This window comes from Varanus komodoensis, unplaced genomic scaffold, assembly GCF_004798865.1.
Source record: "Varanus komodoensis strain SLA01 unplaced genomic scaffold, ASM479886v1 scaffold13_3, whole genome shotgun sequence".
In the NCBI taxonomy this organism is placed as follows: domain Eukaryota; kingdom Metazoa; phylum Chordata; class Lepidosauria; order Squamata; family Varanidae; genus Varanus; species Varanus komodoensis.
Window position 1 is genome coordinate 9,274,794 of NW_025335409.1, and position 19,195 is coordinate 9,293,988.

Sequence of the window (19,195 nt, forward strand, 5' to 3'; positions counted from 1 at the left end):
TTCTGTAATGAGTGGCCCAAAACTGAGCACAATACTCCAGTTGCGGGTGCACCAGAGTCGTATAGAGTGGTAGTAATACTACTCTTGATCTAGAAGCCACACTTCTGGCTATGCAACCAAAGGTGGCGTTCGCCCTCTTGACCACCGCATCACACTGCTGACTCATGTTTAGCCTGCAGGCAACCAGTACCCCGAGGTCCCTTTCACAAGTGCTGCTCTCCAGCCACTTGTCACCTAACCTGTACTTATGACAGCTATTCCTATGCCCCAAGTGCAAGAACTTGCACTTATCCACATTGAAAGCCATCCTGTTGTCTCCTGCCCACTTCCATAGCCTGTCCAGATCCTTTTGGATCTGGAGTACCTGCTCCTCAGTTGTGGCCTCTGCTCCAGTTTTAGTGTTGTCTGTGAATTTGATCAGCAGACTGTTCACCCCTTCTTCCATGTCATTGATGAAAAGATTAAACAGGACAGAGCCCTGGGGGACCCGCTTGTCACTGGCCGCCATCCCGATGATTCCCCAGTAATGGTTACTCTCTGCTTTCGGTCAGTCAACCATGCCCTAATCCACTGGAAAGTGCTTTGGTGTATCCCAAAACTCCTCAGTTTCTCCACCAGGATATCATGGGGCACTTTGTCAAAGGCCTTGCTGAAATCCAGGTATACCACATCCACTGCATCCCCTCCATCTAGCCATCTCGAAACCTTGTCATAGAATTCCACAAGGTTTGTCTGGCAGGACCTGTTTTCGCGGAAGCTGTGTTGTGTGACTGTCAGCTTCCCTTCCCTATCTAGCATCACTAGATCTCTCTCTATTATGAGTCTTTCCATTGTTTTTCCTACAATGGACGTAAGGCTAACAGGTCTGTAATTCCCCATGTCGCTTCTACTACCCTTTTTGAAAATTGGGACCACTGATGCCACCCTCCAGTCCTCTGGAACTTAACCCGTTCTCCATGAGGCCTCAAAAATGAAGGCCAGCGGGCATGAGAGAATCCCTGCCAACTCTCCTGTCAACCCCTGCGAACCCCTGCCAGGTAATTTAGGATAATTCCAAACAGTTGCTGAGCTACCAATTGAAAATCAGTGGCAAAGAGCGGGGGGGGGGGAATGCAAAGATTAATATGTCTGTGAAAGAGGGGGGGTGACAACATGATGTTCTCCTTAGCAATGTAATCCTCTGGATTTCATGTGATGAATTGACAGTTCTAAGTTTCTTCTGCATTTTCAACACTTCCCTAGGTCTTCAGCTAGTCCAGAAAATGGAGATATTAACACAGAAACCACTTTATCAGCTCCATTTTGAAACACTTACTGCAGTTCCTTGGGATTTATTTAAAAACGAAATGAAACGAAACAAGAAGAGGGTTCAATAACACAGCTTGGACTTTAGTAGAGGGAATGTCACAAGCAGCCTCTTAGGTGAGATCACAAAGCGCAGCAAGGGGGTTTTGCCACTCTAACAGAGCAGTCAACTAACTACTCCCAACAACCCATGGTGGAATCAGGCCTCTGGGTTTGGCTAGTAACCCATCATGGGTCAAAAACACCCACAACAAGCTATGGGTTATTAGGATGGTTTGTTGCCCCAACAAAGCCACCCTGCAGGAAGCAGCGTTAGTTCAAATAAAACAACAACTCACTATGGCATGCCCCATAACAGTTTCAAGCTGCCTAATGACTCCAGGTGAGCCAGTCCCCATTCACATTCACACTAATGGGTCTTGCAGAAAACAGATGTAAAGAATGAATATTTGGAGGAATCACATGGGTAGTTGGCAGGATTGGGTAACGGTCACAGTTACATGTGTCTTTACAACCTATCAACATGTCCCCAGATAGCTGTATTTTTAGATATCATTTCCTGAAACTCAGGAGCAGAGCCAAAAGCCAGATCAGCTGTCTCATTTTTCTTATCTGATGTTCTTTCTTATCTGATGTTACACTACCAAACCACCCATCCATTTTCAAATTCTTCAATTATACTGCCTGCTTTCCAAGTAACATTTTCATAGCCAGAGTGTTCCTTTTTCCTACAAGCAATATATCACACGAGCAGGTTAAGTCTTCTCCCCTGAGTTTGTCCATTTTTTCAGTCTAAGTGAGTATCTGCCATTTGTTCGTACAGAAAAAAAATAAGGGCTGCACGGGGTGTGGGGACAATGACAATGCAGAGAGCTCACCCCTGTTCTCACTAAGTCATCTGGCTTCCCTCAACTGGGATTAAGAAATAAGCGCACAGCTAACTATGTAGAAAGACAACTAGCCAAAGAAAATGATAAGTAGAAATTGTATTACACACCACTTCTTTTAATGGGGATAATAGCAATAGAAAAATATTGGTAAAATGGATTAGAAGTTTTGAGGAAAATTGTATGACATTAGAAGAATCTACAATGAAATTTAATAAGTCCAGAAATATGTGATTGTGTAGAAAGGATAGTAATTGTTGACTTGCTCCATTTTTCCTTACCTACAAAATATTTGATTGTAGGTAATATTTGTTCAAGAACCCTTAGTGGATTTTTTGTAACTTTTATACAGTATTTATCCTTATTTTTAATTTTTCTTTCTTTTTTCTCTCTTTTTCTCAAATTTTACTGTTATAAAAATAAGATAAAAAATGTAAACAAGAAAGAAAGAGAGAAAGCAGCACACAGAAGATCCTTGCTTCAACAAAGGCATAGCTTAATATCTGTGATAAAAACCCGACTAAAATAAAAAATAATTCTTAAAATAATGGAAAAATAAAAAGGGTTTGGCCTGGCACTGAAAAGGATAAAGTGTCGGTCCCAGATGCACCTCTCTGGGGAGCAAGTTCCTCAGCTGGGGTGCCACCACAGAGAAGGCCCTCCTCCATGCTACTAGGCTAAGCAACTCCTTCAAACCCATCATTCTCAGCACTTTTTTTCCTCCCCCCATTTAACCCCAGCTGCTGGTAAGACAATGTGTTAAAAAATGGGATAGGGCACTTTGGGAGCTTCCAGGAAAGGTGATCAGGATTATATTGGCGTCTGCAAGCAAGTCATTGCCTACCCTTGGTACATTATCATTCTATTACTGGTGCTTCCTAAAGGTTTTAGCTAGTAAAACACATCTAAATATGAGATTATTTAGATATTTTTTTCATGGAAAAGCTTGGAAGTTGAGAAACCAAGAGTCTAATTTGGCTAATTTGACTAATTTGTCTTATTGAAAGTAAGCTAACACCAACTCTAGAAAAAGAATAACTGGTTAAAAAAAAGAGAGAAGGTCTTGGCTTTTCAAGCCTGTATTTAGCCTAAAGTCAGTAGAATGGACTGATGAGTCAATAAACAGTATTCCACCATTTGTTTGTTTGTTTAATCTTTACAAAAATCTTTTGTTAAAGGCAAGAAAATGACTTGGCTTTCTGTTATAATGACTGTTGGGTATTTCCATCCAAACATACACTTAATGGTTCAAATAAATAATAACCCAGCTAATTTTTCACTTCCTGCAAATATCCCCAAAGTAGTTTTCGTTTTAAACAACCACCACTTTGTCATGCCAAAAGAGAGGCAAAAGGTCAAGAGCCTTACAGGAGCTTCATGGCTTAGCAGACTTTTGAACCTGAATTTACCAAGACAAACATCCCAGTTGCATCACCAAACTGTTCTCAGTTTCTTTTTGCTTCTGAAAAGTTCAGTGTTGAAATTAACTTGGTCCCAAAAATCATGCTTTATAAATTTATGTCAAATCTTCCCTAGAAAGTGTGTGTCTGCCTGAATATTCATTCTATTTGATACTCAGTTGCATTTATTTCATTACTGATTGTTTGTTTTTATGTATTTATTTTAAATTTGCAGTAACTAAAAGCTAGCTAGTAAGAATATTAATAATGCGTCTAAGTGGTTTTCAGACTTTTTACTTCTGCATCAACTTGTGCCAAGCAAATTTTGCACAACTGTCTGCCATAAAACTCTTGTTCACTGCAGAGGATTTTCTGAGGAACTTAATAAGGAAGGGGCCCATAGGTCAGCAGTATAGGCCATCTTCAGATAAAAGGATCCTGTAGCAGAAGTTGTGAAAGAAAAAAAAAAACCTGCCTGAGACCCTGGACAACCGCTGTGTAAGGATGGTCACATGTCTTATGAAAAGAGAGCAATCGTTTGAAGACTGCCTCTGTTTGAAGGCTGTCCAATTCCAGTCTGGGTTCAAGTTAAAAAAAATCACAGGAAGGGAGAGCAAGGGCTTTGACATTGCCTGTCTACATGTAGGACTGATATGAAGCTCAGGTCCCTCCTATGGTGAGCCCTATTGCTGTTTAAATCACAGTCATTATTCCTATATTTGTTTTTATGCCTATCACGTGGTATACATAACTTTTCTGCATTCTCTTTGGCTTCTCTTTTGGTGATATACCCTAGCTTTACAGAAGACAATACAGGCCTAGATGTAAAAATTGCCCATCTAGGCAGCTTTGGTGAAGATTTGCACAGTTCACAGGCTGGTTTTCAACACTGAAGTATATCATGAAGAGACAGATACACAGATGATGCAAAATTAACTATTTCAATAAATTCAGCTTGTTGAGAACAAGGCATGCAGCAAGAGATGTCAAAGAGGAGTTGAAATCACAGTACTGACTCAGAAACCAGGTTTGCATGGTACAATGAGCAACCAATCAGAATGCACAGCGGTGGGCATGCTAGGACTCAATGGCTTGTGATCAGGTATGTCTGACCCTGATGGAGTCATCTGGACCTGGGCAATGTAACCCATCATGGGTCAAGCTTCACAACAAACTTCCATTGCTGCTCATTGCCAACCAGCTAACCAGAAAATGCAGTTGACAGCTGTTCCCAAATTGCCCCAAAAGCTCTTTGGCATTACTGTCAGAGGCATCTTTTATCTCCCCCTCATGCTTTCTATGTGTGGAAGGAAGTGAGTGAAGCAGCTACGTACCCAAGGCTTTCTGCCTTGGTACGTAGAACTAAACATGTGACCAGAGCCTAGGAATACTGTTTCAACTGGAACTTGTCACATATGGATATTGTTAATGCAGATGCTTTGCCTTGAGGCAAAAACCAATTGACTGGGGCCTGGTTTGCTCATCACAGCAGCAATTCTTGAGTTATTTAACCCAGGAAATGCCAGGGATGAGCAGAATATGTGAATCATTAGTGATTTCATTTAACAACCCAGGAATGGGGCATGTTCATGATAGGATTAAACAACCCAGGCAAGATTCATGATAGGATTAAACAACCCATGATAGGATTAAACAACCCAAGCAACCTGGAAACTGCCACCTCGTATGTCAACCATGTCTATAATTTGAGTATATATCACTGTTGGCCAGTATTAGGATTGTTAAGTAGAGCTCCTTCTTCAAACTCCAGATTTTATCTGGAACGAAGCCTGACCTCAGCTGGCTTTTGAACCAGTGCAAAGGTATTCCAAGCAGAACTTCAATAGGCTTCACAAGATTTCTTTGCCAGCTCTAATATTTAGTATCATTTACACTCTCTTAACTGTGTGGTCAGTGACATTAGACTTTTTCTTTGTACCACTCTTTCAGAACTCGGGCATTTTAAGATCTACATCCTATACAGCAATTCTAACTATCATCGTGCAGTTATGGAATCATCCAATAACTGCATAATCTTAATGTTTAAAGTAGATAATAACTTTATTAATACCTAATTTGAATAAAAAGAGATACACAGAATACAAATGAGTGCAGACTGAGAGCCGTATACACTGTCTCATCGATGTTTTAGTGGAAGCTGAGTATATACTCATACCTTCCCAGCCCTTGATGGCTAAATCAGGATTTGAACCTGTATCTCCACAGTGTCAGGGCTAAGCACCAGTGCGCCCTTGGACACTTCACGGAAGTCCCTCTTTTTATACACTTATTATTTGGTATTAAACAAGTTTCTTGCTGGCAGTTGGGATCATTGAAAGCAAAATGAGGGGTTCTAGCTGCTCCCATCTTCTTTTCCCACAAATGCTTCAGGGCCACCTGTGGGGCTCAGGGACATTCTTAGGAAATAACAGAAGGGCAATGCATGTTAATGCTTTCATGTGCAGCATTCCCATTTTGCAGTGGTGCCCATAACAGCTTCCCAGACTGCTAAATGTGCCTCCAGGCCTCAAAAGGTTGCCTGCCCCTTCTTTAAGTACTCTGGCTCTGCATTGCAGTTCCTTCCCCATTTATATACCATATTTCTAGAGGAAAGAATTAAGCCATGGGTCCTCAAACTATGGCCCGGGAGCCAGATCCAGCCCACCATGCCCATTTGGACCCACTGCACGCCGCCCATGCCCGCGCCCACCACTGCCCACCTCACCACGGGGAGGCAGCGGTTCGCTCGCTCAGAGAAAACAATCTCCAAGCCAGCAAGCCACTGCCTCGTGCACCCGCCTCACGGCACGTGCCTGCCCACACCTTGCTTCACTGCACGCCACACCCCAGCCTTAGCGCGTCCGCCCACACGCACCACCCCTGTCCCCGCCCATGTGCCGGCCCACCTTTCCAGCCCACACCCAGCACCGTCAGCTTTCAACTGGCCCACTGGTGGAAATGTTTGAGGACCCCTGAATTAAGCTATCAGAAAAATCCATCAAGGCCTTGGATGGTTAGGAGCAGAATGCAAATCTACTGAGCTCTTTGTGGAATTCTCTATTATTTTCTTCAGAAGAATACCTCTCCAGCAGGCTAACTTTGAATATGTACAGCCAGTCCTAAAGAAGGCGTCTCTGGATCCAGAGATGGCCACCAATTATAGACTGGTGGCCAACATCCCGTTTCTGGGCAAGGTGTTAGAATGGGTGGTGGTGGGACAACTCCAAGCACTCTTGGATGAGACTGATTATCTGGACCCATTTAAGTCCGGCTTCAGACCCGGGTATGGTACTGAATCTGCCTTGGTCGCCCTGTATGATGACCTGTGCAGGGAGGGAGACAGGGGGAGTGCGTCCCTGTTGGACCTCTCAGCGGCTTTCGATACCATCGACCATGGTATCCTTCTGGATAGGTCAGTGAGACTGGGAGTAGGAGGCACTGCTTTGCAGTGGTTCCACTCCTATCTCAATGGCCAATTCCAGAAGGTGGTGCTGGGGGACTATGGCTCTGCGCCATGGCAGCTATGCCATGGAGTTCTGCAGGGGTCCATTTTGTCCCCTTTGCTGTTTAACATCTACATGAAACCGCTGGGAGAGGCCATCAGGAGGTGTGGGCTGTGGAATCATCAGTATGCTGATGATACCCAGCTCTACCTCTCGTTTTCCACCAATCCAGGTGAGGCAGTGGCTGTACTGAACCGGTGCCTGGCCGAGGTAATGGGCTGGATGAGGGCCAATAAACTGAAGCTCAATCCAGACAAGACGGAGGTCCTGTTGGTGGGTGGTTTGGGCCCTGGGGTAGGTGACTTGGACCTGAATGGGGTTGCACTCCCTCTAAAGGACAGGGTCTACAACTTGGGAGTGCTTCTCGACCCAGAGCTGTCTTTGGAAGTTCAAGTGACTGCGGTGGCGAGGAGCGCTTTCCTTCAGCTTTGGTTGATCCATCAGCTGCGTCCCTACCTGGAGGACGATTGCCTAGCAACAGTGACACATGCATTGGTTACTTCCTGATTGGACTTTTGTAATGCGCTCTACGTAGGGCTGCCCCTGAAGACAGTCCGGATACTTCAGATGGTGCAAAATAGAGCAGTCAGGTTGCTGACGGGGACTGGGCATTACTCTCACATAACCCCAGTCCTCTACCAGCTTCACTGGCTCCCCATTGAAGTCCAGGCTCAATTCAAGGTGCTGGTTATCACCTACAAAGCCCTTACCGGCTTGGGACCTGGATACCTAAAGGAACGCCTGCTTCCATATTTGCCCTCCCGCACCTTGAGATCAGCGGCAGAGGACCTCCTCCGGGAACCTTCTGTGAAAGATATTAGGAGACTGAGTACCCGGAGGAGGGCCTTTTCTGCGGTGGCACCCCGTCTATAGAATGCACTCCCCAGAGAGGTCTGCCTGGTGCCGTCGTTATTTGTTTTTCGGCGCCAGGCCAAGACCTTTTTATTTAAACAATATTTTAATAACTGTTAATATTATTTATTGGTTTTAACTTCTATAGCCAGGGTGAATCCGTATTTTTTATGTACTATTTATATGCCTGTTTGTTTATTGTATTGGAAGCTGTCCCGAGACTCATGCAAATGGGACGGCATACAAAAACTCCAAATAAACACATAATAAATAAATAAATACAGCAAGATTTTCTCAAGCGCATGTTTAGAAAATAATGTATTTTCTCCCCATTCCTTGCCTTTTAAAACTTGCATGCATATGACAGCATATATTGGTGGTTCTGGCCTTCAATTCACTTCAGTTTATTACCTGCATGTTTCTGTTACCTTAACACCATGTGAGCAAACCCTAAGTTCTACTTCTACCTCTTCCTTCAGTGCTTATCCTGGTGTCCAAAAACAGAGTAGATCTACAATATTGAAAATGGTTCTCTTGAAAAAATGAAACAGCATTCAGATATACAAGTGGTGTTATTCAGTGGAACAGGTAATCAGTATCTTTGTTTCTAAATGTTAAACATTAACAAGAAAAGCAATGAAACAGAGGGAACTGGGGAAGCGTGGATGTTCTGCATTACAGACCTGCAGAAAGGTGTCCAGTTGTACAAAGGTGCAAATATTAAATGAAGACACGGAACATTATGCTGCATTTTCTAAACATAATGTGTTTCCCTTAGAGCCCAAATGAAATTTTGTCCTTCTGTTCCCAGTAGAAAACTATGAACTAGCTATCTCTATCAAAACCAGCATAAGTACTGCTTGTACTCCAAATGACAAACAACTGATTAAACAAAGAGATACGATGCCTAGGTAATTTACATCAAGGGTTTTGGTTTTGTTTTGCAGCTCCAGCTACACAATGATCATTTTGTATGAAAAGTCAATGTGTTAGTTCTAGTGTACAAAATCTTCAACACCTCAGGCCCCAGGTATCTGTTGAAGGGCCACCATTCCCTGTACTGTGCAACACGGGATTTAAAATTGGCCAGGGAGGCTTTGTTTGTAGTGCCACAGGAACATGGCCTCTGCGGCTAGGACACATGGCAGAACTTTCTCCATGAAGGCACTCCAGCTATGAAACTCCCTTCCAGGAGAGGTTCCATTGACCCCCAGGACAATGTCATTCCGTTAAAGAAACTAGCTGAAAAAACATTTATTTCTACAAGGCTGTGGGGTATAGGCACATTTTAGTCTGTTTATTTTTCAAAAATTATTATCACATTAATATTCCGCCTTTTCCTCTCTTGCAAGGAACCCAAGGTAGCTTACTGCCCGTGTTGTCCTCACAACAACCCAGAGCAGTAGAATGGGCTGAGACCCTGTAGCTGCTCCAGTCTTTCCGAGTGAGCTCCACGGCTTTGTAGGGACCCGATTCTGGATCTCCCCAATCTTGGTCTAATCTTCTAAATGCTACACGAGGCCATTGCAATCCTGTTGCCCTGCAAGGCCTAGCAGTACCCAAGCTGAAGATTGTACCGTGTCATCCCTCATACCCACCTGTGTGGCCTGGTGGGGATCAAGCACATGCAGCATTCTTAGGGGGTTAATACCCAGGTTAGAAGAGTTATGTTACAGACATCAAGAACATCTCCACTGTATGGCTGAGTGGGAACGCTGAGCTTGTTGAGTCCTGAATTTCTCTCCAGACTGAATTTGGTTTCCTCAGGAAGCAGCACAACAGCACCGTAACCGGATGGGACGAGTTAGTGCAAGCAAAAAACAGGAGTCTTCCCTGCAGCGAGAATTCTGAGGAAGGGAGGGAGGCATTCCAGATGCAATCACACTGCTTTCTTAGGGCAGCTCCTTATTAGTTTTTCTCTTGTTGAAAGACAGAAAAGTGAATTACACCAACTAGGAACAGCCCTATATATCAAAATGACACATGAAGTCAATAGTAACTAACTGTGCTTCAGGGCAGTTTGTCTAGTAACAAAAGGAACTGTTGCTATGCTCATTGACTGGAATAATAAGATGGAAGTTTGGGTGGTTTGGGTAGTGGAGAGATTACTCATCCTTTAAACATACAAGGGGACAACCTTTTCTAACGGGAAGGAATTCCTTGACTTCTCAGCTATGTAGCTCCTCACAATATTATCTACAACCATGGAAAGTGACATTGTGTGACTATTAAAATGGAATCAACAGGAATTCTATTAATTGTCACAGAAAGCCTTTAGCAAAATCATTTCCTGTCTTCTGAATCCAGCTGGAAATGTTGGGCAAGCCTTCTGCATAATCACAAGGGCCCAGTCAGTTTCTTTGAGACAAACAGAGGAAGCTGTGTTCCTTTTCAAATCTGTCAGTCAACAGTTACAGGCACCAAGAAAAACCACCTCTAACAGAAGTTTTCTGTGATAAATGAAAACTCTACCGATAATAAAACAAGCATATATTTTAGTCACTGGCACTTAGCTTGATCTCATGAGTTGCTGATGCACAACATTTTGTCAGAGCACTCAAACAAAGCTGAGGCACTGGCCTAGCACCAAGGACACCCCTAGAGTGAGATAGATGAGGCTACTGATTTGAGGTCCTTACTGTATTTTTACTGCCAGGAAGTGGGAAAGTCACGTGCCAGATTTTTTTGCCTGAGTTGCCAAAATAGCATGACTCACCATGGATCCTGTGCACCCTGATTTGGGTGTGGAGGCAAGTACCATTTTCTTCTCCACCTTGAACAACAAAAGTTTTTGGGGTGACTTGACTGACACCTGCCACAGGGAAAGCCAAAGAGCATTGTCTTTAAAAAGAAAAGAAAGAAAGAAACAATACTTTTACATTGAAACAAAAGGGTGTGTGTGAGAGAGAGACAGAGAATGATACATGGGAGCTTGTCATTCAAAGTAAAAGGATAGAGTGAGGTTGCATTTATCTAAATTTTAGGCCACCTGAGAAATATCAAATTATTCCTGGTTGTGCAGCAAAAGTAGCCCATCTCAGAGTTTGGACAGAAGGAAAGGGAACTTGGACAGGGACTCCTTCAATGGATAAAGGACTCTGAAAATAGAGGAGCAGGTGGAACAGAAGCACAGAATAAAAGTCTGAAATCTAGAAAGGGCTGGAGTAAGGAAAACTCAGCTGGGGAAAGTGACTGAAAAGGAACAAAGGATAGAAGGATAAAATGTGGTAGCAGAAAGGGGGAAAGAACTGCTGGACCCTTAGAAGTCCAAAGAGCTGCTAGAAAACAGTGCAATTAGGAATAACAAGATCAAATGGACAAGAAAAAACTTGCTCAGTTTAGCAGCAGCTCAGTAGCAGATCATCCTGACTCGACACCTACATCTTGTATAACATCTTTTCATAGGCATTTTCCCTTTCATCCTGCAATGACTTACTTTATAACTCTATGGACACTTATGCTAACTCTGCAGCTATTAAATGGCAGGCATCCAGGATGAATTTGCAGATACTTACCTTACTGTGCTGTATGTCCATTCTTCCTGATCCTCTAGATACTTATCTGTACCACCTTGTGAGCATCCATTGTATTCTTATACCTCCTTACCGCACTTAACAACCTTTCATCCCAGGTTCTGCAGCTACTCACCAGTATTGCTTCAGAGACTTCCATCTTATTTTCCAGCTGCTTTTTGGCAATTTCCAACAAGAGAGTCTGATTGTACAATTACTGACTGCAATGATCCTGTGCTAGAACAAGGATTAATAAAGACTATAACTGTTTCATTATGTGCTCATGTTGATCACTGGACTAAAAGAAAGGGGCATGGCTTCCTTGGCAGAAGGACACATCTTGTGGTACCCTCACATTTCATGTTCAGTATGTGATAAACTGGGCCTCAATGGGAGCAATCAAGTGCTCTGTAGTACCCGGTAGCATCAAACTAATGAACACTGTTAACAGATTGCTAATAATGGGTTTACAATATGAGATATAATCTTATTAGTATTTTAATTTTAGGTAAGTCTATAGGTTCTGCAATGCAATTCTATTGCAGGATTGCAATCTAAATGCAGTCCTAATGCTTGAACAGGAGTCCTGCTTTTAGCAGGGGTGTGTGGTCCCAATTATCTTATTGACCCTTCCAACTCTACTATTCTATGCTCCAACCGTGCCTCCCTGCACACGTGGCCATGCTCAATCCTAGAATTTAAAGATGGCATTGTCCACACATTGAAACATGAACAGATGAATGGCAATTCAGCCTAGAGTAGCTACTTATGAGTAGCTACTCATAAGTAGCTACTACTTGCCAAAAAGGGGAAAGAGTGTAATCTTAGGTCCCCTGGCCTTGCTGCATGAAACTCAGAAGCTTATGTGCAGTAGTCTCTGCCACTACTGTGTCTCTCATTGCTAAACTACCATTTTCAGTTGTCCAGATAAAAGTTTCAGGGAAGCAGAAGGAAAAAGGCTAGGGTGCCTCCCCTTCTCACCCTTCACACACACACCCTTCCCCTCTTCCAAGAGTGTTTGCATTCTTGAAGAGGCAACTGGTGAGGTTCTGTCTTTTGGTTGTTTTTGTGTGCAAGGGGAGCTCTGTCACCAGACGGGTTTGTGCAGGACTCTAAAAAATCCTATGCTCATCCTGCCCTGTACCAAAAATGATATTGGGAGGCCATAGAATTGAAATGTCTCATGGAAAAAAAGAGTGATTTGCACATACTGATTTATATGTCCAGAGGAACATTAGAAATAATAAATATTATTATTTCTTCTACCATAGTGTAGAAGACAGAGACCTGTGTACCTACCTATTCAGCCTGCTAAATGTAGACAGAAAGCAGTTCTTATGGTTCTTTACCTTTAAACTAGATGTGGACAGTACAGCCCTTTGAATAGAAGATAGCCCTCTGGGAGCCTTTCAAATAAGGGGCACATGCCAGCTCAATCATGCTGCAATAAAGAGACAGAGAATCAGCTTGTGTAAAGTCTTGACATTAATTCTCTTGCACAAATTCGTCTCTGCACGGGTCAAAGTCTGAACATGAATCGCAACGAATGAACATGCATGCAGATGTGAGCAGGGCTGGTCTTGCTACTTACCTAAGTGAGGCTGCCTCCTCAGGCAGCAGATGCTGGGAGATGCTGGAGGACTGCATGCCACGTGATCCAGAGCCAGCGACTGCAATATAACATACTTGATGCCCTGAAGGTTCCCCCATGACAGGACCTGTTATAGAAAAAGGTGTGGCTCAAGCTAGGCTCTAATACTAGCAACTCAGCCCAATTAAAATATACAGAGGGCAGGGAAGACAGACTCTGTTTAGATTCTGCCTAAAATAAAGGCTTGCATTGTCTCATGTTTTTATGACATCTCTTCTCCACAGCTGTCACTACTCAGGCAATGCAGATCTGCAGTTCTGCTGCACTACTACTCAGTAACCCTGCTAAGGCTGGTGTGACATAGCCATGATCCTATTCCCATCCCAAAACCCAGCTGCACAATAACAGGGTTAGAAGTCCGGATAATGCAGTGACACTGGCAGCTACTTCCCACATAATTCCTGGAAATGCCATTTTCATCCATCTAGGATGCCCATGTTTACCCATGAGTAAGCAAGGGTCCTTTAGCCAGTACTGTTTTGACTCATCTTGTTCAGAACAAAATGTGGGATTCTTTGCCCATGGGTCTTTTGAATGCTCTGCAAATGTTCCCTCTTTCTTTGTGGGAGGGAAATGGAGGAGATGCAGATGTCCTACCCTGGAGTAAGTGATTCCTTTCCCTTGCGACTCTTCCTTGCTCAGCTGTGTGTAGAGTGTCCTCTCACTATTGCCACGGTTGCAAGAATTAGAGTAAATGAGCTGGGTTACCTGTGAAAGCTCTGAGACTACTCACATCACTCATCTGCTATGTTGGTTTGGTTCTCCCTGGATGTTTGGGCATGTTGCACAGGCAACAGGAAGCAACTGGAAGCAACTATCATCAGCAAGCTACCAACTGGAGCCTCTAGGAGAGAGAGTAATCTGGTCCCTTGTCCTACATTTCAGGGTTTCTCAGCATGAGAGATTTAACCTGCTGCTTTACTGAGGCTGCTTCTTTTGTTTTTCATGTGGGAGAAAAATATGACCTTTACGCAAGATCTTCTTTTGGCGGGTAAAGTGGGGAGATTTGCATTTCTCTGCTTTTCTATATATTGTATTAACCAGCCACCAGGTGGCTGCAATATAGCAGATTTGTGGCAATACATGAGGTCTTGTTCTGGTTTGCTGTGATTTGAAATGCAGTACCAGAGTTTTCTCACTCTAAAAAATACCTGCGAAAAAGACTGGAAAACATGGGAGAGTCTCAGGAGAATGATGACATCATGAAAAGGCCCCACCAATTTCCAAGAGTGACGGCTTGCAAGGGCACAATAAATGCTTTGTGCAGAGAAGCCCTTAATATGTGATCTGAAGCCTCTGGCAGAGGCTTATTTTGCCTTGGTTTGGTGCAATGATTAAATGTGGTTGTGTGGGCAGTCAGGAGAAAGGAGTAAGTACTTATTTTGGACTGACCAATGATTTTGAGAACAAGGTATTAATATGTTGCCATCTCTCCTCCAAGTATATAAATGCCAGTGGGGTGCAGTGGCTTATTTATTTACTAGATTTACATCCCATCTTTTCTTTTTCTAAGAACTCAAAGCTGTTTACATCATTCTCCTGCTGCTGCTCTCCGTCTTATCCCCACAACAACAACCCTGTGAGTCAGGTTGGGCTGGGAGTCTGTGACTGGCCCAAAGTCACCCAGTTGGCTTCATAATTGAGTGGAGATTAGAACCCAAAATGCCTGAGTCCCAGATCCACATTCTTAAGTCCTACACTGCACTGGTTTGAGTGTAGGACTGGGGATTTGGGTGTTCTGGGTTCTGATCTCTGCTCTGCCATGGAGCTCAGTGGGTGACTATGAGCCAGTCACAGGATCTCAATCTCAAGAGTTACCTGCAAGGGAAGAAAGGCAGGGCAAGACCAGTGTGTAAGCGATGCTAAGATTCTGACTAACAGCAGGAATTGGGAGTATGAAGTTTCCTTGTTAAAACAAGTACATGAGCTTCCAGTTTGGTTGCAAGCCCTACTCCAAGTGTTGGTTATGACCTTTGAAGCCCTTTATGGTATGTGACTGGGAAACTAGTAGGAATATTTTCTCCTGTGTAAGCCTGTCTATTTATTATATAAATCAATGGTGTCCCTTAGGGTGGATCCAAAGAAAATATCAACTGCCCCCTCAAAAAAAAAGGGGGGGGGGAGAAACAGGTCACCAGTTTGCAATCTATTTGCTTGTAGTCATTTTACATATGGCTACAAATGTAGAACTAATAATTATAACAGAAAGAGAAATACAATACAACTGGCCGTAATGGAGAAGACGTAGCAGGTGACCTCAGTGCCTTTTTAGGCCACTGCCCAGATGCCGTTGATGATCATCTGACATGTCCTCACTCTACCTCCGTATGCTTTACTTTTAAACCAGACTTGGACTAGGCAACCCATCAGAAAGATGATACTTTCCCAAAGAAAACTGGCCTCTCTGTAAAGTGAGACAGCGGGACACGCTCACTTCATCAAGATCAGGAAGTGCTTGTTTGGCATTAAGGAGAGTCTTCTCAGTGATCATGTCTACGAGAGTCCTATGCTAGGGATGATCTTCCACCATGGAAGACCTGGTGTTGTTTGAAAAGGCTTGATGTCACTGTTGTTTAAAAATGCTTCATTTGGACTCTCCTGAATAAAAAAAATGCTTCATGTGAAGCTACAGAACTTTAACATTTATAAATTTTTGAAGGGAGTTGTTTATTTTTGAGCTTTTTTAAATATGTGTATAGGTTTCCTGTTACTGCATTTTAGCCATTGTCTTGCATAATTGTTTTAATTTTTTTATTAACTTTTGTGAGCCATTTCAGACGTTTCACTGGAAAAGCAGGGTATATATTCCTTAAACGTATATAAAATTAATATCTAGTCCTCTGCTGCTACATCCTAAATTCTACTCATCCCCACTCTCTTTCTGATAAAGGCATTCTGCTCATGGTAGTCTCCCACCAAGCAACAATTTCATTTAAATGGCTTATTTCCTCTTTCCTGGCATAGCACTGAGCTACTAGTGCAAGGAGAAGTCCTATCCCACCCAGAGGACATATCAGCAGAGCCATGCTGTTAACCACATGCAGGTATGAGTATTTGTTGTAACATCATCACGAAACACGTATCTGTTTTCTCAAAGGAATCAGTTGGCTTTGAAAGGACTTGTAATGAGAGAAGCAGCCTGCAGATGTATCTAAGTGTAACCAGGCAACATGAACACAAAAGCCTCTTCCTGGAACACTTTGAAAGGCAAAAGAACAGGGCAAGCAGTATCTCCATGTCTCAAAACCCTATTTGTATTTAGTGATTTGACACTCAACAATAGGGGAACAGGCTACAGTAGCCCTCCTAACTACTACTCTGATAAGAGATCCTTTAGATTAACTGATCATGGATCTCATACATCTGGGGTGAAATGCCACGATTAATGCATTGAGTAGCTCTGGCCATTCAGTATTTCTCAGGTCTGCTCAGTGGTGAACAACTGTTGTGCACAGAGCTGTGCAGTATCCATTCATGTGGTGAGGAGAATTTTATCACACCTTTAGTCATTTGTAGTTGCCCCTAAACCGTAGAGTTTAAGACACAGTAGCTTCCCATTGGGCTGCACATCAGGACTCAACATCAAGAGCAAGTTATTGATCAAAAATGCACAGAAATGGGACCTGGTAAAGTTCTTTTTCTTGCATGCATGGATGCCACATGAGCTGGAATTCAGTGGTAATGTACCACTCTATTTACTGCATAAGCAGTCTGTTGATTTTGATCCAACTCACTGCATTTGCCAGAAATCTGGGGAAATAAAATTCTCAGTGATAAAATCCTCTAAAATGATTGCCAGGACAATGAAAATGGATAGCTTACCAAGGGGCTGGAAGCACATCACAATAAGTTGCAACATGATTTAAATGGCCATTTTAAGTATCCTTATAGTGGGTTCTCTTTACAGAGTGCTTTCTTTAGCCTCAGTCACATAAGACTGCTTGGATGCTTCCTTTCCCATCTTTTCTGTGCCTCATATGAAGGATGGAAATATATTAATGTCTCTTCCTCTCATCCACGAGTAATGCGTATCCTGCTTCCACATCAGTATGAATGGTCGTGAAGTATCTGGAAAATATCCATGGTTCCATCATCCTTCCTCTGTCACCACTGCTGTTTTTAATTGATCTGCTGAATTTGTCCGCAGTTTTATATCTCTGAATCACATACAAAAATCCTCAACCATGAATAGCAAAACATAATTGATTTAACATTTCTCTTATTAAGCAGTGAGTTGAAGAACCCCCTCAGGGAGCCCTAGTATAGTGTTTCATCCTCTAGAGACCAAAGTGGCCTTCTTTATCATGAGGGTAGAGATAAAGGAGGAAACACTGTCATAATCTCTAAAGGAAACAGGTTACATTCTGTGATTACTATCAAGGAAAAAATTCTTATCAGAATCAAACCGTGAGTATCTGGCTTATTTTTAAGGTGGCTTTAATTTTGTTGTCATTGCACTTTTGCAATAGTAGACACAGTATTGCTCGAAATATTATATTGCTTTTAAATACTTCCTGCCTAATTAACTTTAAATATGCTTTATTCTTCTACAGTCCTGATTGTGATGGTGTTCGTCTTTCCTGGCCATTTCTAAAGCAAAGTGAGAATGGATGCTCTGGCCAGTCACACTGCCACCTATGACAACCATTTTGCCTTGGGTGCTTCTCTGCTGCTCAAGAGGCAAATGCTGACAGCGCTGTCCTTGCTCTTCATCGCTGTCCTTGCTCTTCTTCATCTCTCTGCACTCAGCCCTGCTTTTGTTGCCAAGGAATCACATAACGGATGTGAAGAACCACAGGTCTTTCAAGGAGTTCAAGATGCAAGGGCAACTGTAGGAAGAGTATTCTCGTACCCCATATCACCATTTGCTTTTCAGGGAAAAATTACTCACTACAAGGTAATGCTCAGCTCCTGTCTCCTTGTTAAGCATCCTGTCAGGTAGGCACACTAATTTGTTGAAATAGTTTAGTTCAATTGCAGAGTAGGCTGCTGACAAAATGCAGAGCAGGCGATGGCATTTGAGGAGGGAAACAGAGCACTGTTCTCCATATTTCAGGCCATGTATGGTCAGTTATTCCTCAGGAACACTGGCCAGCTTGCTGGTTTTCTACACCAAATCTCTATTGTTCTGAATAATTAAATGACTGTTCAACGTGTGTTGATAACATCATTATAAATTATTACAGGACATAAATACACATGAGCAAATGCTTTTAAAACACACCGCTTTTCTGTAATTAAATGACACAATTCTTTGTATGTTTATTCAGAAGCAAGTCCCACCATGTTCAGTGAGGCTTACTTCCTTATGGACTCTTTTAGGGCTTCAGTGTTAATATTAAATGTGTCCAAGAAAGACCCTTTAAACCAGGGGTCTCAAACTCAACTTACCCGGGGGCCGCTGGAAGTAGAGTCTGGGTGAGGCTGGGCCGCACCAAGTATTCCACCACCGCGGGGGTGGTGGGCCGTTCATCCCGTGTCTCTCCCGGAGGCCAGCCCGGGCGCCGATGACGCTTTGAAGGCCGCAAGGCCCCTCCTCCGTGCCCCGCCCGTCCCGGCAATTGGCCCACGGGTTGCGAGTTTCAGACCCCTGCTTTAAACCTTACTGAGCGTTGCCTTGTGCTGAAATTTCAAATAGCACTTGTGCAAAACAGCTCACCAGGCAGAACTAGACATAATTGCAGCAGGTTTGTGCCTTCCCCTTATGATGCATACATTTCTTTAGTTATAAACAAAACTGCAAAGTGAGGTTGCAGGGAGGCATTTAATTGGTCTTCTGAAAACAAGGCTCTACTGTCATCTTATCACATGCAGTTTCACCCTGAAAAAACTAACTTCTACTTGTTTGTAGCATTCAAATGACTGGCAAACTTCCTTTGTTATAAGGGTGCCTTATCAATGGCCAAAATAATGATAAATTTCCTGTATTAAAGCTGACTGTTTGAATGAGGAGGCTAATAACAAGATAGAAGAGGAAATTACCTACCTGTTAAGGGAAGGAGACTGATACAGGTGCATGAATGAACAAAAGAAACTGCTTTATAGAAACATATCTGGGGAAGGGTTGCTAGAGCAGGCTTTTATT

The 19,195-nt window shown here is 43.0% G+C and overlaps 1 protein-coding gene and 1 long non-coding RNA gene across 4 annotated transcripts in view; one reads left to right on the plus strand and one right to left on the minus strand.

Annotated features, from left to right (window-relative positions):
- ITPR2 (inositol 1,4,5-trisphosphate receptor type 2) overlaps positions 1-17,124 on the minus strand; it is a 257,101-nt gene extending 239,977 nt beyond the window's left edge. For 2 of the 3 annotated variants that reach the window (XM_044423128.1, XM_044423126.1), the window contains exons 1-3: positions 16,933-17,124; positions 13,051-13,177; positions 10,664-12,900 (exon numbers count right to left, since the gene is read on the minus strand). In XM_044423128.1, coding sequence (XP_044279063.1) covers positions 10,664-10,785 — 122 coding nt within the window. In that variant the 5' untranslated portion in view covers positions 10,786-12,900; positions 13,051-13,177; positions 16,933-17,124. The remainder of the gene's footprint in view (positions 1-10,663; positions 12,901-13,050; positions 13,178-16,932) is intronic. The other variant, XM_044423132.1, reaches the window with a different exon arrangement.
- Positions 14,039-18,149, plus strand: LOC123019937. Its single transcript, XR_006413992.1, has 3 exons — positions 14,039-14,101; positions 16,075-16,154; positions 17,664-18,149. It is a non-coding gene; the product is annotated as an uncharacterized LOC123019937 (long non-coding RNA).
- Positions 18,150-19,195: the final 1,046 nt, after the last annotated feature.